Below are 20,821 nucleotides of genomic sequence, written 5' to 3'. Positions count from 1 at the left end.
ATTTTACCCATGAGAAAGAAAGATCAGTTTATAAAATATGGTGCATTGTTATCGATTAAACTATCGAAACAAGTGGCTAAAAGTAGCTCCTTTCACATCAATGTATACATAATGATAATCCGATAATATACATTGAAATTGTCCCACATGGATAGTACTTTTAGTTCACTAAGTACAGTTTGCTGGTAATACTTAAGTACATTTACATTTAGGTAAAATCTGAAATGCAGAGGTCATTTTTATATTGTGATATCAACACTTATTTAAAAGGATAGTTCCACAAAAAAGGTAAACATGATTTTTGCATGGATATGAGTATGTGGATGTGTTTTTTTACTACGTTCTCTTCAATAAAATGGACAAACAAGGAGGACGCCAATAGTGATTGCAACTCGCACTGTCACAAGTCTTTCATCCATGAGTCAATGCAAACTTTCCTCCACCAGCTGGATGTAGTTTGGTACAAAGAAAGTAGGCCCTACATTGCCCTACTAAAACAGTGTAGGTTGATGAATAGCACTTCAGGTATGTTTTTTGATTTTAGGGTGAACTGTTCCTGTAATAAAAAGGATCAGTTCACTCGAATCACAAATGGAAAAAGGAAAATCCCTGCTTAGCTACTGTTGTTTTGGTTTATTCAGACTATTCAACCAGACTTTTTAATTATCTGAGATTTTTTTACACATTCAAAATAAAGTAGAGTTGACACTCACAGAATTGAAAAAAAAAACCCCAACAAAAACAAAACAGAATTTATATTAAGAAGTTCCTATTCAAACTACTTTACATAAAAAACAGTCTCTGTAAAAGCTACTGACAGCATGTTCGAGTAACAGGACACATTTTATGGACAGAGATGTTGCTGTTAGAAATATAAAACACAACAGTCATTTCTTTCTGTCACGTGAATGAATGAACCCTTTTACCCTTTAATCCCCACGATCGGAACACTGTACCAGCAATCTTTATACTCCACATTCCCAGACAGCGCATCTTGTCCTGTGAGCCTTTTTCCATGTCACTCCCAGCCTCTGGCCACCCTGAGTCCTCGTAGTTGTCTAGGCTGGTCTGTAAATAGCGGCGAGACTGTTCCATCCAGTCGGGGTGTAGACTAAACCTGGTAGACTTAAAGCACAAAACAGCTGCTTGGACAGAGACACACCGACAGAGCTGCCCTGGGCTGCAGGGGAGGGAAGGAATGCGGCATCCTTCCTAATGGGAATGTTGGCTAATGGGAGGAATGGCAGCACCCAGTCTCCTGTTGTCAAACCAAAAATACTTCCTTCTTCATTTGGCCTAAATCTGACTCCAGGGTTAGCTGGGGTGCCTTTGTGTGTCGGGTTTAGAGTTTTTTCCAGAAGCGACACTCAATGAAGTTGTCCCCAATTAAGACTGACCTGGCAGAGGTTTCTGTGGCCAGAGATCTACTTGGTATAAATATTCTCTCAGTTGTGTTCGAATAAAGCATGCCCCAGTTCGAACTCTGCCGACACCGAGCAGACAATGGTTTTGGTGCTGCAGAATCATGACAGCTGAAAATGTGATCAACCAAGCATCAAGGCTAGGCTTTGCCAGTGTGTGAAGCACTGGCCGGTGTATCCGCCAGTTTGCTTATTGCATGATTATGTAACTAAATGAGTTGAACTGTTGTGTGTCGGCTGGCTGTTTTCAGGTGGAGCATGTTCACCCCTCTCCTTGAGGTGTGTGATTCAGAGGGAGCATCCACCGTCAGAATCCAGGGCTCCTGCTGTCCGTACCGCTGCTTCTCCAACCAGAAATTCCAGGTACTAATTTTACGTTAATTTGTGTAATTTGTATACGTTGAATTTGTGAAGAGGAGTTTGTTTTTCTTGTGTACCTTCAAATTGAAAAAATAATCAAAAAACACAACTCATGCAGTACAGTCCAAATCTCTCCTATCCTGTTGTATGCTCAGTACTTCCCTAACACATGCATTTTTGCATAAAAGTTCCGAGACACTTGGGCATAGGAGTAGCACATTGACAAGAGTGTGCATTTAAACTGTTTTTGTGCCCTCCGTTGAAAGGCAACAGTTGCCCAGGGGCCCTGCTCGTACATGCCTGAGACTGTTCATGACATGTTTAGGGAAAATGCATGTAATTGAGAAGCACTGAGCACACAATAAAACACGATAAATGGGACTTAGATTGTACTGCACACGTATAAGTGTTTGTAAATTTATGATTTGATATAGTTTTTCTGTTGTTAAACTTTGTCAATAATCAATCAATAAATCAATATATTCACCATTTTCCCTTTAGATGTTAGAAAAAAATGAGTTAACTGCATGAATTCAAGCTGACATGCCATTACCATTTAATTTACAACTGATCATTTTGTGGGTGAAGTACTTCTTTAAGTAACCCAAAATAATAATGTGTTTTACATGTGTACTTAATGAAGTATATTTTGTCTTTTAATCATACACCAGATTGTCTCAAATATTGGAGAGAAAATGGGCACAATATGGAAGAAGTGGCCGGGTTTCAATGACGAGCACAACATGGACCATGAATATTTTGGGTTGGAGGGTGAGTTGTTGCTACTTCAAATTGATTTAATCTGTGGGGCGGGCCCTCCTGGAGGGGCATACAGGGGTGTGGATGCCCAAGGGAAGATGTGGTGTGAAACAAAGCTGAATGGATATGTATTATGTAGAAAAAATTAAGAGTTTGCTGATACTATCATGTTGACATCTATTTCACAAAAATTGAAAAAATATTTTCAAATTTTCCATTGGTTGTCTTTAAAATAATTGAGCGGGTGGCATAAACTTTTTTTCTGCTTCAGAAGGGGGGCATGTCAGAAAACATTTGGCAACCACTATGGGGTGACATGTATAGTCATGTGCACCCCATAGATTGGGAAACACCTTTGGGATGTATTTTTAATTAAAAAAAAATGTGTTCCACTCCTCTAGTGCCGCTGAGTATGGAATCACACACTAAACTGCTGCTGCTGGCAGCCACCTTCTTGTTGGTGAGCATATAAATTTCTGTCATTGCTCTTGCAGGAAAGTACTTAAGTTGTGTTAAAGGGACAGCTCACCCCCAAAATCATTTTTCCCTCTTACTGTAGTGCTGTTTATCAGTCTAGATTGTTTTGGTGTGAGTTGCTGCTGCTGAATTATTGAGTTATGGTAAAAAAAAAACATGGTTTATGAGGTCACAGTGACCTTGACGTTTGACCTTCAAGGTATTTTTGAGATAATGCATTTACAGGAATGAGACAGATGCAAGGTTACAGTGATCTTGACCTATGGCCACCAAAATCTAATCAGTTAATCCTTGAGTCCAAGTGAACATTTTTGCCATTTTTAAAGAAATTCCCTTGAGGTGTTCTTGAGATATCGTGTTCACAAGAATGGGACAGATAGATGGACAACCCAAAAATGTAAAACATTTGTAAAAAGCTATCACAAGCGCAGAGACATAAAAAGTCTTAGTCATAGGATGTCTTTAAAAATAACAAAAAAGTCATAGTATGGTATGTCATTACAAATGATTATAGACTTTTTAGTATATGTCATCAAAAATAGTGTACTATTTCATTAAAAATCGCGAACAAAAATCATGGTATGGTATGTCACAAAAAAGGCATAGTATATTGTGCCATCTGAAATTGTGAGAAAAAGTCATCATATCGTATGTCGTCAAAAATCATGAAAAAAGTCTTAGTATAGTATGTTGTCAAAAATTACAATAAAATGGCATTGCATGAACTGTCAAAAAAAAATCATGAAAACTTTATAGTATAATGTGTCATCAAAAATGTCATAGTAAAGTATGTTATTGAAAATCATGAAAAAAAAATCATAGTATAGTATGCTTTTAAAAATCATCATCATACAATGTCTTTGTATAGTATGTCATCAAAAATTACAAAATGATGTCACAGTCATAGTAAAAAATGTCATAGTATAGTATTGTGTGAAATAGTCATAAAATAGTATGTTGAACAAAAGCCATCATAAAACCTGTCTCATAAGTAACCAGGTGTGTCAGCACACATCACCTCGCTGTCTGTCTTCATTTGTCTGGTTGTCTAACAATCTGTGTATGTCAGATTTATGTAGTCTTTGCTCTGATACCTGACGTTACATTTGCTCTGCATGGAGTTTAATTGTTTTATTGCTGACTGTGTGTGCTGATGTGTATGTCTTGTCTTTATGCCTTCTTTACTGATGTTTTTATTTAGGGCATAAATGTTTCTTGCCTACTAATTTTTTATACCTTGTACATACTCTGTCTGTTGGCTATTAATCTTATGTTGTGTTATGTAGAATTATCGTCTTCATATTCATGCTTAATTCATGCTTTTTATTGTTTGCATGCTTTTATGTCCTATTTTAGCGGCTATCTTAACCCGTGGCCCACTGACAACAGCTGAAAATTAGCCTACAGCTAGCACTGGCACATTTATAGCAAAATTTATTAATTTGCACCGTCACTGTAAAAAGAAAATCATGAATACATGAATAAATAAGTATGTTATTAACCATGTCATAGTATAGTGTGCCATCAAAAATCACAAAATAAAGTCATGATATATGATTGTTCAGGCTGTATGTGGTCTATATTGTTGTCCCTGTAGATCTGCCTAGGTGTGCTGCATCACCTGATGAGGTGCATTGCACCTGGTTGTGGAAGGAGGTGCTTAAAACACTTCTTTGACAGCAGCAGAGGAGTGACGCTCTGGTATTGGGACTGCTGATCATAGTATAGAAGTAGTATAGTTAAAAATGATCAAAAACTCATAGGATATTATGTTGGTTAAAAACACCGTTCAAAAAATGATGAAAAAGTTATAGTATAGTATGTCATTCACAAATAGATCTAAATGTCATAGTAGAGTATGTTGGTCAAAAAATGATCGGAACGTCGTAGTATAGTATGTTGTTCAAAAGATCATCAAAACTTCATGGTATGGTATGTCACAGAAAAAATAGTCAAAAAGTCATAGTACAGAATGGTTATGACAATGGCAGTGCATGCAGATGCAGCAGCCAGTACCTCCCCATATTCTTGCTACTTTTGCAATACACCGAGCTGCCAGTCAGACCAGGGGGGAGAAACAAAATCGAAAGCGCCGGACAAAGAGATGGGGGAGAGCTGGCATCAGGGCAAGACTGACCTGCATTGAACCGAGAGGTGTTCCTCTACCAAGCCTTCTTCTAGCTAATGTATGGTCGCAGGAGAATAAAATGGATGAGATGCAATTGAGGCTCACTTAGCAACAGAAGATGAGAGACTAATCTTCACGCATCTTCATAGAGAAATGGTTAACCCCTAACATCCTGGAACAAGCTGTTGCACCGTAATAATCCATGTTGAAAAAATAACGAAAAACGTAAGGCTATAGTATGGCTAAAAATGTCAAAATATGACGTCCAAAAAACAGCTGCAAACACCTCAAAACATGCACAATTATGGGGTTTTTTTTGTCATTTTTGAAACATTCTATGCTATAGCGTCTCGGCATGCTATTTTAAGATGTTTTCAGGTGTTTTCAGCTGTTTTTGTGTATTTTTTTTCAACATGCATACTTAAGGTGTTTTGGGCTCTTTTTGCAACGCTGTATACTATGGTGTGTCTCGGCACGCTAATTTATGTTTTTTTGAGGTGGTTTGAACTAATTTTGGGACATTTCATATTTTAACATTTTAACCATACTATAGCCTTCCCGTTTTCGTCATTTTTTCAACTAGCATAATTATGGTGTTTTTGACCGTTTTTGCAACTTTCTATGCTATGGCGTGTCCGCGCACGCTATTTTATGCTGTTTTTAGGTGTTTTGAACCATTCGTGGGACATAGCATATTTTTACATTTTAGTCATACTAAAGCCTTGCCTTTTTCGTCATTATTTCAACAGGCAGAATTGTTGTGTTTTTGTCAGTTTTTGAAACTTTCTATGCTTTGGCGTGTCTTCAAATGCTATTTTATACTGTTTTGAGGTGTTTTAAACTATTTTTGGGACGTCACATTTTGACAATTTTGCCTTACTATAGCCTTGCCGTTTTCTTCATTTTTTCAACATACATAATTATGGTGTTTTTGACCGTTTTTGCAACTTTCTGTGCTATGGCATGTTTCAGCACGCTATTTCATGCTGTTTTGAGGTGTTTTAAACTATTTTTGGGAGATGTCATATTTTGACAGTTTTGCCTTACTATAGCCTTGCTGTTTTCGTCATTTTTTCAACATGCATAATTATGGTGTTTTTGTCTGTTTTTCCAACTTTCTGTGCTTTGGCATGTTTCGGCACGCTATTTCATGCTGTTTTGAGGTGTTTTAAACGATTTTTGGGACATGTCATATTATGAAAATTTTGCCTTACTATAGCCTTGCTGTTTTCGTCATTTTTTCAACATGCATAATTATGTTGTTTTTGTCAGTTTTTGCAACTTTCTATGCTATGGCGTTTCTCAGCACGCTATTTTATGCTGTTTTGAGGTGTTTTAACCTATTTTTGGGACATGTCATATTTTGAAAATTTTGCCTTACTATAGCCTTGCCATTTTTGTCATTTTTTCAACATGCATAATTATGGTGGGTTTTTTTCCATTTTTGAAAGTTTTTATGCTATGGCGTTTCTCAGCAGGCTATTTCATGCTATTTTGAGGTGTTTTAAACTATTTTTGGGACATGTCATATTTTGACAATTTTGCCTTACTATAGCCTTGCCGTTTTCTTCATTTTTTCATCATTCATAATTATGGTGTTTTTGTCAGTTTTTGCAACTTTCTATGCTATGGCGTTTCTCAGCACGCTATTTCATGCTGTTTTGAGGTGTTTTAAACGATTTTTGGGACATGTCATATTTTGACATTTTATCCATACTATAGCCTTGCCGTTTTCTTCATTTTTTCAACATGCATAATTATGGTGTTTTTGTCCCTTTTTTGCAACTTTCTATGCTATGGCGTTTCTCGGCACGCTATTTTATGCTGTTTTGAGGTGTTTTAAACTATTTTTGGGACATGTCATATTTTGAAAATTTTGCCTTACTATAGCCTTGCCATTTTTGTCATTTTTTCAACATGCATAATTATGGTGTTTTTGTCAGTTTTTGCAACTTTCTATGCTATGGCGTTTCTCAGCACGCTATTTCATGCTGTTTTGAGGTGTTTTAACCTATTTTTGGGACATGTCATATTTTGACAATTTTGCCTTACTATAGCCTTGCCATTTTTATATCTTTTTCAACATGCATAGTTATGATGTTTTTGTCCGTTTTTGCAACTTTCTATGCTATGGCATGTCTCAGCACGCTATTTTATGCTATTTTGAGGTGTTTTAAACGATTTTTTGACATGGCATATTTTGACATTTTATCCATACTATAGCCTTGCCGTTTTCTTCATTTTTTCAAAATGCATAATTATGGTGTTTTTGTCCGTTTTTCTAACGCTCTGTGCTATGGCATGTTTCGGCACGCTATTTCATGCTGTTTTGAGGTGTTTTAACCTATTTTTGGGACATGTCATATTTTGACAATTTTGCCTTACTATAGCCTTGCCATTTTTGTCATTTTTTCAACATGCATAATTATGGTGTTTTTGTCAGTTTTTGCAACTTTCTATGCTATGGCGTTTCTCAGCACGCTATTTCATGCTGTTTTGAGGTGTTTTAAACGATTTTTGGGACATGTCATATTTTGACATTTTATCCATACTATAGCCTTGCCGTTTTCTTCATTTTTTCAACATGCATAATTATGGTGTTTTTGTCAGTTTTTGCAACTTTCTATGCTATGGCGTTTCTCGGCACGCTATTTTATGCTGTTTTGAGGTGTTTTAAACTATTTTTGGGACATGTCATATTTTGACAATTTTGCCTTACTATAGCCTTGCCATTTTGTCATTTTTTCTACATGCATAATTATGGTGTTGTTGTCCGTTTTTGCAACTTTCTATGCTATGGCATGTCTCAGCACGCTATTTTATGCTATTTTGAGGTGTTTTAAACGATTTTTTGACATGGCATATTTTGACATTTTATCCATACTATAGCCTTGCCGTTTTCTTCATTTTTTCAACATGCATAATTATGGTGTTTTTGTCCCTTTTTTGCAACTTTCTATGCTATGGCGTTTCTCAGCACGCTATTTTATGCTGTTTTGAGGTGTTTTAAACTATTTTTGGGACATGTCATGTTTTGACAATTTTGCCTTACTATAGCCTTGCCATTTTTGTCATTTTTTCAACATGCATAATTATGGTGTTTTTGTCAGTTTTTGCAACTTTCTATGCTATGGCGTTTCTCAGCACGCTATTTCATGCTGTTTTGAGGTGTTTTAACCTATTTTTGGGACATGTCATATTTTGACAATTTTGCCTTACTATAGCCTTGCCATTTTTGTCATTTTTTCAACATGCATAATTATGGTGTTTTTGTCCGTTTTTGCAACTTTCTATGCTATGGCATGTCTCAGCACGCTATTTTATGCTATTTTGAGGTGTTTTAAACGATTTTTTGACATGGCATATTTTGACATTTTATCCATACTATAGCCTTGCTGCTTTCTTCATTTTTCAAAATGCATAATTATGGTGTTTTTGTCCGTTTTTCTAACGCTCTGTGCTATGGCATGTTTCGGCACGCTATTTCATGCTGTTTTGAGGTGTTTTAACCTATTTTTGGGACATGTCATATTTTGACAATTTTGCCTTACTATAGCCTTGCCGTTTTCTTCATTTTTTCAACATGCATAATTATGGTGTTTTTGTCCCTTTTTTGCAACTTTCTATGCTATGGCGTTTCTCAGCACGCTATTTTATGCTGTTTTGAGGTGTTTTAAACTATTTTTGGGACATGTCATATTTTGAAAATTTTGCCTTACTATAGCCTTGCCATTTTGTCATTTTTCAACATGCATAATTATGGTGTTTTTGTCCGTTTTTGCAACTTTCTATGCTATGGCATGTCTCAGCACGCTATTTTATGCTATTTTGAGGTGTTTTAAACGATTTTTGGGACATGGCATATTTTGACATTTTATCCATACTATAGCCTTGCTGCTTTTCTTCATTTTTTCAACATGCATAATTATGGTGTTTTTGTCCCTTTTTGCAACTTTCTATGCTATGGCGTTTCTCAGCACGCTATTTTATGCTGTTTTGAGGTGTTTTAAACTATTTTTGGGACATGTCATATTTTGACAATTTTGCCTTACTATAGCCTTGCCATTTTTGTCATTTTTCCACATGCATAATTATGGTGTTTTTGTCCCTTTTTTGCAACTTTCTATGCTATAGCATTTCTCAGCACGCTATTTTATGCTGTTTTGAGGTGTTTTAAACTATTTTTGGGACATGTCATATTTTGACATTTTATCCATACTATAGCCTTGCCGTTTTCTTCATTTTTCAACAAGCATAATTATGGTGTTTTTGTCCCTTTTTTGCAACTTTCTATGCTATGGCGTTTCTCAGCACGCTATTTTATGCTGTTTTGAGGTGTTTTAAACTATTTTTGGGACATGTCATATTTTGACAATTTTGCCTTACTATAGCCTTGCCATTTTTGTCATTTTTTCAACATGCATAATTATGGTGTTTTTGTCCGTTTTTGCAACTTTCTATGCTATGGCATGTCTCAGCACGCTATTTTATGCTATTTTGAGGTGTTTTAAACCTATTTTTGGGACATGTCATATTTTGACAATTTTATCCTTACTATAGCCTTGCCATTTTGTCATTTTTTCAACATGCATAATTATGGTGTTTTTGTCCCTTTTTGCAACTTTCTATGCTATGGCGTTTCTCAGCACGCTATTTTATGCTGTTTTGAGGTGTTTTAAACTATTTTTGGGACATGTCATATTTTGACAATTTTGCCTTACTATAGCCTTGCCATTTTGTCATTTTTTCAACATGCATAATTATGGTGTTTTGTCCGTTTTGCAACTTTCTATGCTATGGCATGTCTCAGCACGCTATTTTATGCTGTTTTGAGGTGTTTTAACCTATTTTTGGGACATGTCATATTTTGACAATTTTGCCTTACTATAGCCTTGCCATTTTTGTCATTTTTTCAACATGCATAATTATGGTGTTTTTGTCCCTTTTTTGCAACTTTCTATGCTATGGCGTTTCTCGGCACGCTATTTTATGCTGTTTTGAGGTGTTTTAAACTATTTTTGGGACATGTCATATTTTGACAATTTTGCCTTACTATAGCCTTGCCATTTTTGTCATTTTTTCAACATGCATAATTATGGTGTTTTTGTCCCTTTTTTGCAACTTTCTATGCTATGGCGTTTCTCAGCACGCTATTTTATGCTGTTTTGAGGTGTTTTAAACTATTTTTGGGACATGTCATATTTTGACAATTTTGCCTTACTATAGCCTTGCCATTTTGTCATTTTTCAACATGCATAATTATGGTGTTTTTGTCCGTTTTGCAACTTTCTATGCTATGGCATTTTTCGGCACGATATTTCATGCTGTTTTGAGGTGTTTTATACTATTTTTGGGACATGTCATATTTTGACAATTTTGCCTTACTATAGCCTTGCCGTTTTCTTCATTTTTTCAACATGCATAATTATGGTGTTTTTGTCCGTTTTTGCAACTTTTTATGCTATGGCATGTCTCAGCACGCTATTTTATGCTATTTTGTGGTGTTTTAAACTATTTTTGGGACATGTCATATTTTGAAAATTTTGCCTTACTATAGCCTTGCCATTTTTGTCATTTTTTCAACATGCATAATTATGGTGTTTTTGTCAGTTTTTGCAACTTTCTATGCTATGGCGTTTCTCAGCACGCTATTTCATGCTGTTTTGAGGTGTTTTAACCTATTTTTGGGACATGTCATATTTTGACAATTTTGCCTTACTATAGCCTTGCCATTTTTGTCATTTTTTCAACATGCATAATTATGGTGTTTTTGTCCCTTTTTTGCAACTTTCTATGCTATGGCATGTCTCAGCACGCTATTTTATGCTATTTTGAGGTGTTTTAAACTATTTTTGGGACATGTCATATTTTGACAATTTTATCCATACTATAGCCTTGCCGTTTTCTTCATTTTTTCAACATGCATAATTATGGTGTTTTTGTCCCTTTTTGCAACTTTCTATGCTATGGCGTTTCTAGCACGCTTATTTCATGCTGTTTTGAGGTGTTTTAAACTATTTTTGGGACATGTCATATTTTGACAATTTTGCCTTACTATAGCCTTGCCATTTTTGTCATTTTTTCAACATGCATAATTATGGTGTTTTTGTCAGTTTTTGCAACTTTCTATGCTATGGCGTTTCTCAGCACGCTATTTCATGCTGTTTTGAGGTGTTTTAACCTATTTTTGGGACATGTCATATTTTGACAATTTTGCCTTACTATAGCCTTGCCATTTTGTCATTTTTCAACATGCATAATTATGGTGTTTTTGTCCGTTTTTGCAACTTTCTATGCTATGGCATGTCTCAGCACGCTATTTTATGCTATTTTGAGGTGTTTTAAACGATTTTTTGACATGGCATATTTTGACATTTTATCCATACTATAGCCTTGCCGTTTTCTTCATTTTTTCAACATGCATAATTATGGTGTTTTTGTCCCTTTTTTGCAACTTTCTATGCTATGGCATGTCTCAGCACGCTATTTTATGCTGTTTTGAGGTGTTTTAAACTATTTTTGGGACATGTCATATTTTGACAATTTTGCCTTACTATAGCCTTGCCATTTTGTCATTTTTTCAACATGCATAATTATGGTGTTTTTGTCCCTTTTTTGCAACTTTCTATGCTATGGCGTTTCTCAGCACGCTATTTTATGCTGTTTTGAGGTGTTTTAAACTATTTTTGGGACATGTCATATTTTGAAAATTTTGCCTTACTATAGCCTTGCCATTTTGTCATTTTTCAACATGCATAATTATGGTGTTTTTGTCCCTTTTGCAACTTTCTATGCTATGGCGTTTCTCGGCACGCTATTTTATGCTGTTTTGAGGTGTTTTAAACTATTTTTGGGACATGTCATATTTTGACAATTTTGCCTTACTATAGCCTTGCCATTTTTGTCATTTTTTCAACATGCATAATTATGGTGTTTTTGTCCGTTTTTGCAACTTTCTATGCTATGGCGTTTCTCAGCACGCTATTTCATGCTGTTTTGAGGTGTTTTAACCTATTTTTGGGACATGTCATATTTTGACAATTTTGCCTTACTATAGCCTTGCCATTTTTGTCATTTTTTCAACATGCATAATTATGGTGTTTTTGTCCGTTTTTGCAACTTTCTATGCTATGGCATGTCTCAGCACGCTATTTTATGCTATTTTGAAGTGTTTTAAACGATTTTTGACATGGCATATTTTGACATTTTATCCATACTATAGCCTTGCCGTTTTCTTCATTTTTCAACATGCATAATTATGGTGTTTTTGTCCCTTTTTGCAACTTTCTATGCTATATGCGTTTCTCAGCACGCTATTTTATGCTGTTTTGAGGTGTTTTAAACTATTTTTGGGACATGTCATGTTTTGACAATTTTGCCTTACTATAGCCTTGCCATTTTTGTGATTTTTTCAACATGCATAATTATGGTGTTTTTGTCAGTTTTTGCAACTTTCTATGCTATGGCGTTTCTCAGCACGCTATTTCATGCTGTTTTGAGGTGTTTTAAACGATTTTTGGGACATGTCATATTTTGACATTTTATCCATACTATAGCCTTGCCGTTTTCTTCATTTTTTCAACATGCATAATTATGGTGTTTTTGTCCCTTTTTTGCAACTTTCTATGCTATGGCGTTTCTCAGCACGCTATTTTATGCTGTTTTGAGGTGTTTTAAACTATTTTTGGGACATGTCATATTTTGACAATTTTGCCTTACTATAGCCTTGCCATTTTGTCATTTTTTCAACATGCATAATTATGGTGTTTTTGTCAGTTTTGCAACTTTCTATGCTATGGCGTTTCTCAGCACGCTTATTTTATGCTGTTTTGAGGTGTTTTAAACTATTTTTTGGGACATGTCATATTTTGACAATTTTGCCTTACTATAGCCTTGCCATTTTTGTCATTTTTTCAACATGCATAATTATGGTGTTTTTGTCCCTTTTTTGCAACTTTCTATGCTATGGCGTTTCTCAGCACGCTATTTTATGCTGTTTTGAGGTGTTTTAAACTATTTTTGGGACATGTCATATTTTGACAATTTTGCCTTACTATAGCCTTGCCATTTTTGTCATTTTTTCAACATGCATAATTATGGTGTTTTTGTCCGTTTTTGCAACTTTCTATGCTATGGCGTTTCTCAGCACGCTATTTCATGCTGTTTTGAGGTGTTTTAAACGATTTTTGGGACATGTCATATTTTGACATTTTATCCATACTATAGCCTTGCCGTTTTCTTCATTTTTTCAACATGCATAATTATGGTGTTTTTGTCCCTTTTTTGCAACTTTCTATGCTATGGCGTTTCTCAGCACGCTATTTTATGCTGTTTTGAGGTGTTTTAACCTATTTTTGGGACATGTCATATTTTGACAATTTTGCCTTACTATAGCCTTGCCATTTTTGTCATTTTTTCAACATGCATAATTATGGTGTTTTTGTCAGTTTTTGCAACTTTCTATGCTATGGCGTTTCTCAGCACGCTATTTCATGCTGTTTTGAGGTGTTTTAAACGATTTTTGGGACATGTCATATTTTGACATTTTATCCATACTATAGCCTTGCCGTTTTCTTCATTTTTTCAAAATGCATAATTATGGTGTTTTTGTCCCTTTTTTGCAACTTTCTATGCTATGGCGTTTCTCAGCACGCTATTTTATGCTGTTTTGAGGTGTTTTAAACTATTTTTGGGACATGTCATATTTTGACAATTTTGCCTTACTATAGCCTTGCCATTTTTGTCATTTTTTCAACATGCATAATTATGGTGTTTTTGTCAGTTTTTGCAACTTTCTATGCTATGGCGTTTCTCAGCACGCTATTTCATGCTGTTTTGAGGTGTTTTAACCTATTTTTGGGACATGTCATATTTTGACAATTTTGCCTTACTATAGCCTTGCCATTTTTGTCATTTTTCAACATGCATAATTATGGTGTTTTTGTCCCTTTTTGCAACTTTCTATGCTATGGCATGTTTCTCAGCACGCTATTTTATGCTGTTTTGAGGTGTTTTAACCTATTTTTGGGACATGTCATATTTTGACAATTTTGCCTTACTATAGCCTTGCCGTTTTCTTCATTTTTTCAACATGCATAATTATGGTGTTTTTGTCCCTTTTTTGCAACTTTCTATGCTATGGCGTTTCTCAGCACGCTATTTTATGCTGTTTTGAGGTGTTTTAAACTATTTTTGGGACATGTCATATTTTGAAAATTTTGCCTTACTATAGCCTTGCCATTTTTGTCATTTTTTCAACATGCATAATTATGGTGTTTTTGTCAGTTTTTGCAACTTTCTATGCTATGGCGTTTCTCAGCACGCTATTTCATGCTGTTTTGAGGTGTTTTAACCTATTTTTGGGACATGTCATATTTTGGCAATTTTGCCTTACTATAGCCTTGCCATTTTTGTCATTTTTTCAACATGCATAATTATGGTGTTTTTGTCCGTTTTTGCAACTTTCTATGCTATGGCATGTCTCAGCACGCTATTTTATGCTGTTTTCAGGTGTTTTGAACTATTTTTGGGACATGTCATATTTTGACATTTTATCCATACTATAGCCTTGCCGTTTTCTTCATTTTTTCAACATGCATAATTATGGTGTTTTTGTCCCTTTTTTGCAACTTTCTATGCTATGGCGTTTCTCAGCACGCTATTTTATGCTGTTTTGAGGTGTTTTAAACTATTTTTGGGACATGTCATATTTTGAAAATTTTGCCTTACTATAGCCTTGCCATTTTTGTCATTTTTTCAACATGCATAATTATGGTGTTTTTGTCAGTTTTTGCAACTTTCTATGCTATGGCGTTTCTCAGCACGCTATTTCATGCTGTTTTGAGGTGTTTTAAACGATTTTTGGGACATGTCATATTTTGACATTTTATCCATACTATAGCCTTGCCGTTTTCTTCATTTTTTCAACATGCATAATTATGGTGTTTTTGTCCCTTTTTTGCAACTTTCTATGCTATGGCGTTTCTCAGCACGCTATTTTATGCTGTTTTGAGGTGTTTTAAACTATTTTTGGGACATGTCATATTTTGACAATTTTGCCTTACTATAGCCTTGCCATTTTTGTCATTTTTTCAACATGCATAATTATGGTGTTTTTGTCAGTTTTTGCAACTTTCTATGCTATGGCGTTTCTCAGCACGCTATTTCATGCTGTTTTGAGGTGTTTTAAACTATTTTTGGGACATGTCATATTTTGACAATTTTGCCTTACTATAGCCTTGCCATTTTGTCATTTTTTCAACATGCATAATTATTGTGTTTTTGTCCCTTTTTTGCAACTTTCTATGCTATGGCATGTCTCAGCACGCTATTTTATGCTGTTTTGAGGTGTTTTAAACTATTTTTGGGACATGTCATATTTTGACAATTTTGCCTTACTATAGCCTTGCCATTTTTGTCATTTTTTCAACATGCATAATTATGGTGTTTTTGTCCGTTTTTGCAACTTTCTATGCTATGGCGTTTCTCAGCACGCTATTTCATGCTGTTTTGAGGTGTTTTAACCTATTTTTGGGACATGTCATATTTTGACAATTTTGCCTTACTATAGCCTTGCCATTTTTGTCATTTTTTCAACATGCATAATTATGGTGTTTTTGTCCGTTTTTGCAACTTTCTATGCTATGGCATGTCTCAGCACGCTATTTTATGCTATTTTGAGGTGTTTTAAACGATTTTTGGGACATGTCATATTTTGACATTTTATCCATACTATAGCCTTGCCGTTTTCTTCATTTTTTCAAAATGCATAATTATGGTGTTTTTGTCCGTTTTTGCAACTTTCTATGCTATGGCGTTTCTCAGCACGCTATTTCATGCTGTTTTGAGGTGTTTTAAACGATTTTTGGGACATGTCATATTTTGGCAATTTTGCCTTACTATAGCCTTGCCATTTTGTCATTTTTCAACATGCATAATTATGGTGTTTTTGTCCGTTTTTGCAACTTTCTATGCTATGGCATGTCTCGGCACGCTATTTTATGCTGTTTTGAGGTGGTTTAAACTATTTTTGGGACATGTCATATTTTGACATTTTATCCATATTATAGCCTTGCCGTTTTCTTCATTTTTCAACATGCATAATTATGGTGTTTTTGTCCCTTTTTGCAACTTTCTATGCTATGGCGTTTCTCAGCACGCTTATTTTATGCTGTTTTGAGGTGTTTTAAACTATTTTTGGGACATGTCATATTTTGACAATTTTGCCTTACTATAGCCTTGCCATTTTTGTCATTTTTCAACATGCATAATTATGGTGTTTTTGTCAGTTTTGCAACTTTCTATGCTATGGCGTTTCAGCACGCTATTTCATGCTGTTTTGAGGTGTTTTAACCTATTTTTGGGACATGTCATATTTTGACAATTTTGCCTTACTATAGCCTTGCCATTTTTGTCATTTTTTCAACATGCATAATTATGGTGTTTTTGTCCGTTTTTGCAACTTTCTATGCTATGGCATGTCTCAGCACGCTATTTTATGCTATTTTGAGGTGTTTTAAACGATTTTTGGGACATGTCATATTTTGACATTTTATCCATACTATAGCCTTGCCGTTTTCTTCATTTTTTCAACATGCATAATTATGGTGTTTTTGTCCCTTTTTTGCAACTTTCTATGCTATGGCGTTTCTCAGCACGCTATTTTATGCTGTTTTGAGGTGTTTTAAACTATTTTTGGGACATGTCATATTTTGACAATTTTGCCTTACTATAGCCTTGCCATTTTGTCATTTTTTCAACATGCATAATTATGGTGTTTTTGTCCGTTTTTGCAACTTTCTATGCTATGGCATGTCTCAGCACGCTATTTTATGCTATTTTGAGGTGTTTTAAACGATTTTTTGACATGGCATATTTTGACATTTTATCCATACTATAGCCTTGCCGTTTTCTTCATTTTTTCAACATGCATAATTATGGTGTTTTTGTCCGTTTTTGCAACTTTCTATGCTATGGCGTTTCTCAGCACGCTATTTCATGCTGTTTTGAGGTGTTTTAAACTATTTTTGGGACATGTCATATTTTGACAATTTTGCCTTACTATAGCCTTGCCATTTTTGTCATTTTTTCAACATGCATAATTATGGTGTTTTTGTCCGTTTTTGCAACTTTCTATGCTATGGCATGTCTCAGCACGCTATTTTATGCTATTTTGAGGTGTTTTAAACGATTTTTTGACATGGCATATTTTGACATTTTATCCATACTATAGCCTTGCCGTTTTCTTCATTTTTTCAACATGCATAATTATGGTGTTTTTGTCCCTTTTTTGCAACTTTCTATGCTATGGCGTTTCTCGGCACGCTATTTTATGCTGTTTTGAGGTGTTTTAAACTATTTTTGGGACATGTCATATTTTGACAATTTTGCCTTACTATAGCCTTGCCATTTTTGTCATTTTTTCAACATGCATAATTATGGTGTTTTTGTCCCTTTTTTGCAACTTTCTATGCTATGGCGTTTCTCAGCACGCTATTTTATGCTGTTTTGAGGTGTTTTAAACTATTTTTGGGACATGTCATATTTTGACAATTTTGCCTTACTATAGCCTTGCCATTTTTGTCATTTTTTCAACATGCATAATTATGGTGTTTTTGTCAGTTTTTGCAACTTTCTATGCTATGGCGTTTCTCAGCACGCTATTTCATGCTGTTTTGAGGTGTTTTAACCTATTTTTGGGACATGTCATATTTTGACAATTTTGCCTTACTATAGCCTTGCCATTTTTGTCATTTTTTCAACATGCATAATTATGGTGTTTTTGTCCGTTTTTGCAACTTTCTATGCTATGGCATGTCTCAGCACGCTATTTTATGCTATTTTGAGGTGTTTTAAACGATTTTTTGACATGGCATATTTTGACATTTTATCCATACTATAGCCTTGCCGTTTTCTTCATTTTTTCAAAATGCATAATTATGGTGTTTTTGTCCCTTTTTTGCAACTTTCTATGCTATGGCGTTTCTCGGCACGCTATTTCATGCTGTTTTGAGGTGTTTTAACCTATTTTTGGGACATGTCATATTTTGACAATTTTGCCTTACTATAGCCTTGCCATTTTTGTCATTTTTTCAACATGCATAATTATGGTGTTTTTGTCAGTTTTTGCAACTTTCTATGCTATGGCGTTTCTCAGCACGCTATTTTATGCTGTTTTGAGGTGTTTTAAACTATTTTTGGGACATGTCATATTTTGACAATTTTGCCTTACTATAGCCTTGCCGTTTTCTTCATTTTTTCAACATGCATAATTATGGTGTTTTTGTCCCTTTTTTGCAACTTTCTATGCTATGGCGTTTCTCGGCACGCTATTTTATGCTGTTTTGAGGTGTTTTAAACTATTTTTGGGACATGTCATATTTTGACAATTTTGCCTTACTATAGCCTTGCCATTTTTGTCATTTTTTCAACATGCATAATTATGGTGTTTTTGTCAGTTTTTGCAACTTTCTATGCTATGGCGTTTCTCAGCACGCTATTTCATGCTGTTTTGAGGTGTTTTAACCTATTTTTGGGACATGTCATATTTTGACAATTTTGCCTTACTATAGCCTTGCCATTTTTGTCATTTTTTCAACATGCATAATTATGGTGTTTTTGTCCGTTTTGCAACTTTCTATGCTATGGCATGTCTCAGCACGCTATTTTATGCTATTTTGAGGTGTTTTAAACGATTTTTTGACATGGCATATTTTGACATTTTATCCATACTATAGCCTTGCCGTTTTCTTCATTTTTTCAACATGCATAATTATGGTGTTTTTGTCCCTTTTTTGCAACTTTCTATGCTATGGCGTTTCTCAGCACGCTATTTTATGCTGTTTTGAGGTGTTTTAAACTATTTTTGGGACATGTCATATTTTGACAATTTTGCCTTACTATAGCCTTGCCATTTTGTCATTTTTCAACATGCATAATTATGGTGTTTTTGTCCGTTTTTGCAACTTTCTATGCTATGGCGTTTCTCGGCATGCTATTTCATGCTGTTTTGAGGTGTTTTAAACTATTTTTGGGACATGTCATATTTTGACAATTTTGCCTTACTATAGCCTTGCCATTTTTGTCATTTTTTCAACATGCATAATTATGGTGTTTTTGTCAGTTTTTGCAACTTTCTATGCTATGGCGTTTCTCAGCACGCTATTTCATGCTGTTTTGAGGTGTTTTAAACTATTTTTGGGACATGTCATATTTTGACAATTTTGCCTTACTATAGCCTTGCCATTTTGTCATTTTTTCAACATGCATAATTATGGTGTTTTTGTCAGTTTTTGCAACTTTCTATGCTATGGCGTTTCTCAGCACGCTATTTCATGCTGTTTTGAGGTGTTTTAAACTATTTTTGGGACATGTCATATTTTGACAATTTTGCCTTACTATAGCCTTGCCGTTTTCTTCATTTTTTCAAAATGCATAATTATGGTGTTTTTGTCCGTTTTGCAACTTTCTATGCTATGGCATGTTTCGGCACGCTATTTCATGCTGTTTTGAGGTGTTTTAACCTATTTTTGGGACATGTCATATTTTGACAATTTTGCCTTACTATAGCCTTGCCATTTTTGTCATTTTTTCAACATGCATAATTATGGTGTTTTTGTCCCTTTTTTGCAACTTTCTATGCTATGGCATGTCTCAGCACGCTATTTTATGCTATTTTGAGGTGTTTTAAACTATTTTTGGGACATGTCATATTTTGACATTTTATCCATACTATAGCCTTGCCATTTTTCTTCATTTTTTCAACATGCATAATTATGGTGTTTTTGTCCGTTTTCTAACTTTCTATGCTATGGCATGTTTCTCAGCACGCTTATTTCATGCTGTTTTGAGGTGTTTTAAACGATTTTTGGGACATGTCATATTTTGACATTTTATCCATACTATAGCCTTGCTGTTTTCATCATTTTTTCAACATGCATAATTATGGTGTTTTTGTCAGTTTTTGCAACTTTCTATGCTATGGCGTTTCTCGGCACGCTATTTTATGCTGTTTTGAGGTGTTTTAACCTATTTTTGGGACATGTCATATTTTGAAAATTTTGCCTTACTATAGCCTTGCCATTTTGTCATTTTTCAACATGCAGAATTCTGATGTTTTTGTCCGTTTTTGCAACTTTCTATGCTATAGCGTTTCTCAGCATGCTATTTTATGCTGTTTTGAGGTGTTTTAAACGATTTTTGGGACATGTCATATTTTGACATTTTATCCATACTATAGCCTTGCCGTTTTCTTCATTTTTTCAACATGCATAATTATGGTGTTTTTGTCCCTTTTTTGCAACTTTCTATGCTATGGCGTTTCTCGGCACGCTATTTTATGCTGTTTTGAGGTGTTTTAAACTATTTTTGGGACATGTCATATTTTGACAATTTTGCCTTACTATAGCCTTGCCATTTTGTCATTTTTTCAACATGCATAATTATGGTGTTTTTGTCCGTTTTTGCCACTTTCTATGCTATGGCATGTTTCGGCACGCTATTTCATGCTGTTTTGAGGTGTTTTAAACGATTTTTGGGACATGTCATATTTTGACATTTTATCCATACTATAGCCTTGCCGTTTTCTTCATTTTTTCAACATGCATAATTATGGTGTTTTTGTCCCTTTTGCAACTTTCTGTGCTATGGCATGTTTCGCACGCTTATTTCATGCTGT

General features: G+C 34.8%; 1 protein-coding gene across 1 annotated transcript in view; it reads left to right on the top strand.

Annotated features, from left to right (window-relative positions):
* LOC121951832 (phospholipid scramblase family member 5) overlaps positions 1-20,821 on the top strand; it is a 29,447-nt gene that overhangs the window by 2,812 nt on the left and 5,814 nt on the right. Inside the window, exons 5-7 of the mRNA XM_088085400.1 lie at positions 1,673-1,784; positions 2,453-2,552; positions 2,942-3,000. Of these exons, the coding sequence (XP_087941526.1) occupies positions 1,673-1,784; positions 2,453-2,552; positions 2,942-3,000 (271 nt within the window). The remainder of the gene's footprint in view (positions 1-1,672; positions 1,785-2,452; positions 2,553-2,941; positions 3,001-20,821) is intronic.

Source organism: Plectropomus leopardus, chromosome 12 (assembly GCF_026936395.1).
Source record: "Plectropomus leopardus strain MGB_pleo_1.0 chromosome 12, ASM2693639v1, whole genome shotgun sequence".
Classification (NCBI taxonomy): domain Eukaryota; kingdom Metazoa; phylum Chordata; class Actinopteri; order Perciformes; family Serranidae; genus Plectropomus; species Plectropomus leopardus.
This window is presented reverse-complemented; position numbering and strand designations above follow the sequence as displayed.